Raw genomic sequence first — 4845 nt, forward strand, 5'->3', positions numbered from 1 at the left:
ATGAGACCTGAACATCCATGTCCCCCACTCCTGGAGCAATTAGGGAAGAGAAGAAAATTGAAGAGATAATAATAGAAAAATAAGAAGCAAAACTCTTTATTTGCTGGTGAGAAAACCACAAAGGGCATCATGGTCATGGTGGATAACATTTTGATATATGCTCATGTTTGATTTTTCAAATATTTTATTGAGGATTTTTTATTCTGTGTTCACCATGGATATTGGTCTGTACTTTCCTTTCCTTCCTTCCTTTTTTTCCTTATGTTTCAGCTGGTTTTGATATAGCCAAAGCAATCCCGAGTAAAAAGAACAGTATGAGGTATTACCACGACAGAATGTAAGATATATTGCAGATCTAAAGTAAAAACCAGTATAGTACAGGCTCAAAAACAGACTCATAGGCAACAGGAACAAAATAGATCACATAAATACATGTAACTATAGCCATCTGATGTTTGCCAAAGATACCCGAAACATACACTGGAGAAAAGACAGACTCTTACGGAAATGGTGCTAGGAAAACTAGTTGTTCACATGTAGAAGATGTGATGTATCTATTATTTTGCACAAAAACTAATTTCGTGTTGTTTTGATATCATGAGTGAAGCTTCACTGTCATTTCTGGGACAAACAACCTCACAGGGGTTTTCCTGGTTCTCTGGCTCTAAGTCTTTCTACCCTATCTTCCATGCTAGTCCCTGAGCCTTAGTTGAAGAATTTGTCATATATACATATATCAATTGGAGCTGGACACTCCACAGTTACTTGTTCTCTGTGTTTTGATCATTATTGATTGATGATCTCTCTTTCTCTTTTTTTGTTGTTGCAAAGGGAAGTGCCTTTGAGGAAACTTACAGTTTTCTGTGGGACGATATTTAAAAGTACGGTGCCAGGGCTTTGCATAGCCCAAGGGAGCGACTTGACTGTAGTAACTGTGGCACCATAGAAACTCAGTGTGTTTATTGTACACAGTTGAAGAAAGAGATGAGATTATTGCAAACAGCTGAAAAAAGAGGCAGGGTTTATACATGAAGATAAGCATGGAAGCAGGTTATTATTTACAGTTGAACAAGGAGAGAGGATTAGTTAATTCCAGAAGGAGATGTCACTGTAGGGGAGCAGTCTTCAGATCATAAATAACCAGGGGGTGGGAGAGAAAGCTATAGTAGACATATTCTGCACGTATTATTAGCATCTATACACGGACCTCTGATAAAGGCTTTTTCATCACTGTGAGCCTCATCTTAAGGGGGAAGGCTTTGCTATTTTCCCACGGGTTGAAGCTTTGGAGTCCTTGACATGACTGTAGCCATGTCACAACATACACCCATTCCAGACTTCACACACTCAGGGCTTTCCCTGCTTCCTACAGTATAATACCAAAAGACATGCTAACATAGAAGGGAAAAGTATCATGGGGCCCCACTCCTAAACAAAGAACTACAGGAAAGCAAGGAATATTGGGAGCAGGAGAAATAGTCCTTCCCAAGGATGAGACATGCAATTAGCTATCCAATAGCAAATGATCAGCCCTGAACTTAAAAGTAACTCTAGACAAAGGAAGTTGTACTTAGATATTTAGGGACGTGTGTGCATGTGACAATAACAACCAAAAAAAAAAAAAAAGACAATGGTTTTCAAAGGGATCATGGGGGAGGAGTTCAAAGAAAGATAAGGGGAAAATGGTGTAATTATATCTTAACTAAGTAAGTAAGTAAATAAATAAAAGGAGCAGGAAAAGGAAGAAGAGGAAGACGAAAAAGAGCGCCTAACTCCAAATTGATTAAAGTGATTGGACCACTGAAACTATTGGAAAAACACTCTGCATAACTTGGGTATAGGAAAGGACTTTCTGAATAAAACTCCATTTACCTAGAAATTAAGGTCAGTAATTGAAAAGTGGACCTCATAAAACATGTCCTGACATCTTTAGATTTCATCAAGGTAATCTGTAAAATCCATCTTGGTCTATTGAAATTATCTCTATATTGTTTTTTTCTTCTGAGACAGGGTTTCTCTGTGTAGCCATGGCTTCCCTGGAACACACTCTATAAAATCAGGCTGGCCTTTAACTCAGAAATTCACCTGCATATGCCTCCCGAGTGCTGTGATTAAAAAGGTGTGCCACCACTGCCTTGCTGATTTATTGAAATTATCAAAAAGATATCTTTTGGAGAAGGAGATAAGATAATAGAAAATATTAAAGTTAAATTAAATATTATGTTTCATAAAAGCTAAATTTCATCACATATAGAAATAAAAGTTCATTTAACTTATGAAATTTCATTACCTGCAAATACTACAATACCTCTTAAAAGTTTTACAAATTCCATGGCATATATCAAAATATTAACTGGTATCAAATTCATCATATTCCCTTTTCATTAAAGTTGAGATAACCAAGGAATATATTTTCTTGAGAATGAATGAGAAATAAGCAAGATTGTGTTGTCACTTTTAAATTTATTTTATTATTGGTGTTTTGCCTGAATAGATGGCAGTGTGCCACATGTGTGCTTGGTACCCTTAGGGGACAGAAGAGAGTATCAGATACCCTGGAATTAGGGATAGAGACAGTTGTGAGCTGCCACATTGCTGCTGGGAATCAAACACTGGTCCTCTGGAAGAACAAGTGCTCTTAAAATGAGGCATTCCCCCAACCCTGTGTTGACCCTTTTAAAACACATTAATCTGTGCACTTTTATTCTCTTATCTCAGAGAAAATAGTAGGCAGTTGCAAAAATGTTAGTACTAACATCTGAATAAGAGTAAATAAGTCACTCTTTAGGTGGCATTTTAGATGATTGGTGTCATAATATCGCATTATTTGAGCTAAATATAAACAAATGTTTGGATGATGTCAAAAAGAGTCAATATACAAAGTTATTTACATGTCCAATGGGAATATAGTGCAGTTGGTAGAGTGCTTACCTAGCATGTATGAAGCCTTAGGTTCAATCCAGAGTACCACACAGACTGGGTGTGGTGGCACATGCCTATAACATGGACTTGGTGTGGTGGCACATACCTATAATACCAGCATTTGAGAGGGTGAGGCAGGAAGGACAAGAAGCTCATGGTCATCCTTATCTACATAAGTCATTCATGATCGCCTTGGTTTCATGAAAACCTGTCTCAAAAATAGACAGACAAACAAGTGAGCACTTCAAATAATTTGTATATGATTATTTAATTAAAACATACAATGGACATAAAATCATTTGGTTCATTTTGGAATATAGGAGCATTAATACAAAAATACAGAATGAGACAAAACAGTTTCCATGGGACTGCGAAATAAGTTAAAGTTTACACTTAGAGCCTATTTGTGTTACATTTTAGCAAACAGATTCTTAGGCACAAGTATTCCCTGAGAATATGCCAATGGTTAGAAACCAAAAGATATGCTTGATGATGCTCAAGTGGTTTGCATCCGCGCAAGTTCTGTACAAAAGAATGACCTCAACCATTGATCTCTATAAGCAAAGATCATTACTTATTCAACACTAAATGAGATAAGTTACTTCACTGCTTTGTCCTCTCTAATACGTTTCCATGACTCCTAGTTTCTCCTTACTTCTGCGAATCTGTGGTAAAACCTCATGAGTTTCTTCAGCGCATCTTTCATGTCTCTGTTCCTTAGGGTGTAAATGAGGGGGTTGAGGCTTGGAGTGATGATGGTGTAAAAGAGGGTGAGGAACTTGCCCTGGTCCTTGGAGGCCCTGTTACCTGGTTGTAAGTACATGTAGATAATAGTTCCATAGAATATAGAGACCACAGTGAGATGAGATCCACAGGTATTCATTGCTTTTTTTTGGCCTGCCTTTGACTTCATGTTGAGCACAGTTTTGGCTATGTAGCCATAGGAAATAAGAATAAGGATGAGGGGCATAAGGACAATAACAATGCCTAGGGCAAAAACAGACATTTCGACTTTTGTGGTGTCTACACAAGCTATCTTGACCATGGCTGGCAACTCACACAAGAAATGATCCAGAAGGTTGTGTCCACAGCGAGGCAAATTCACGGTGAGTGTGCATAATACTACAGAGTTGGCCAAACTAATACTCCAGACCATGACGATCATCTTGACACACAGTCGTGGATTCATGATTACAAAATAGTGCAATGGCTTGCAGATAGCTGTGAAACGGTCATAGGACATGACAGCCAAGAGAAGACACTCAATAGAGCCTAGCCACATGTACACATAGAGCTGAACCACACAACCCACAGAGCTGATGGTCTTCTCAGGTCCCCACAGGTTAACCAGCATCTGGGGGACAATGCTGGTTGTGAAGCACAAATCCAGGAAAGATAAATTCCTGAGGAAAAAGTACATTGGTGTGTGGAGATGGGGATCCAGGAGGGATGCAAGAATGATAGCTGTGTTACCCACCAACGTAATAATGTAGAAGAAGGTGACAACTCCAGAGAGGATCATTTTCAGTTGAGGGTGGTCAGAGAAGCCAAGCAGGATAAAAACATGCAGGGCACTGTAATTTCTTGGGTCCATAGCCTTTCAGTGTTTATATTCTACAGTGTAGGAAGAGTTGCAGAGGGAGGTAGAGGGGAGGTAGTGGGTAGGGTGACCAAAGGAAACAAGAAAGAGTTTGTCAGTGTAGACAGTGAAAGTCAGTTGTAGAATACTGAATTAAGTGCAGACAACAGTTAGGCTAACAATTGGAGGAATTAATGGATACGTGTTGCCTACTATAGTCAGCTTGTCTTGTTCCTGTTGAGGATTGTTCGATGACAAATGAGTTTAATATTTGGTTTTCCTTTTTATCTAGATGGCCTTGAAGTGTTGACTCTTATCTCAGGGTCTGAATTCTTCACACATTT

General features: G+C 38.6%; 1 protein-coding gene across 1 annotated transcript; it reads right to left on the minus strand.

Moving 5' to 3' along the window:
• Positions 1-3562: 3562 nt before the first annotated feature.
• On the minus strand, positions 3563-4516 carry LOC142848890 (olfactory receptor 2W1). Its single transcript, XM_075971068.1, has one exon. It carries the CDS (start codon positions 4514-4516, stop codon positions 3563-3565), a length of 954 nt encoding a protein of 317 aa, XP_075827183.1.
• Positions 4517-4845: the final 329 nt, after the last annotated feature.

The sequence above is a fragment of the Microtus pennsylvanicus genome, chromosome 4 (genome assembly GCF_037038515.1).
Source record: "Microtus pennsylvanicus isolate mMicPen1 chromosome 4, mMicPen1.hap1, whole genome shotgun sequence".
Lineage (NCBI taxonomy): Eukaryota > Metazoa > Chordata > Mammalia > Rodentia > Cricetidae > Microtus > Microtus pennsylvanicus.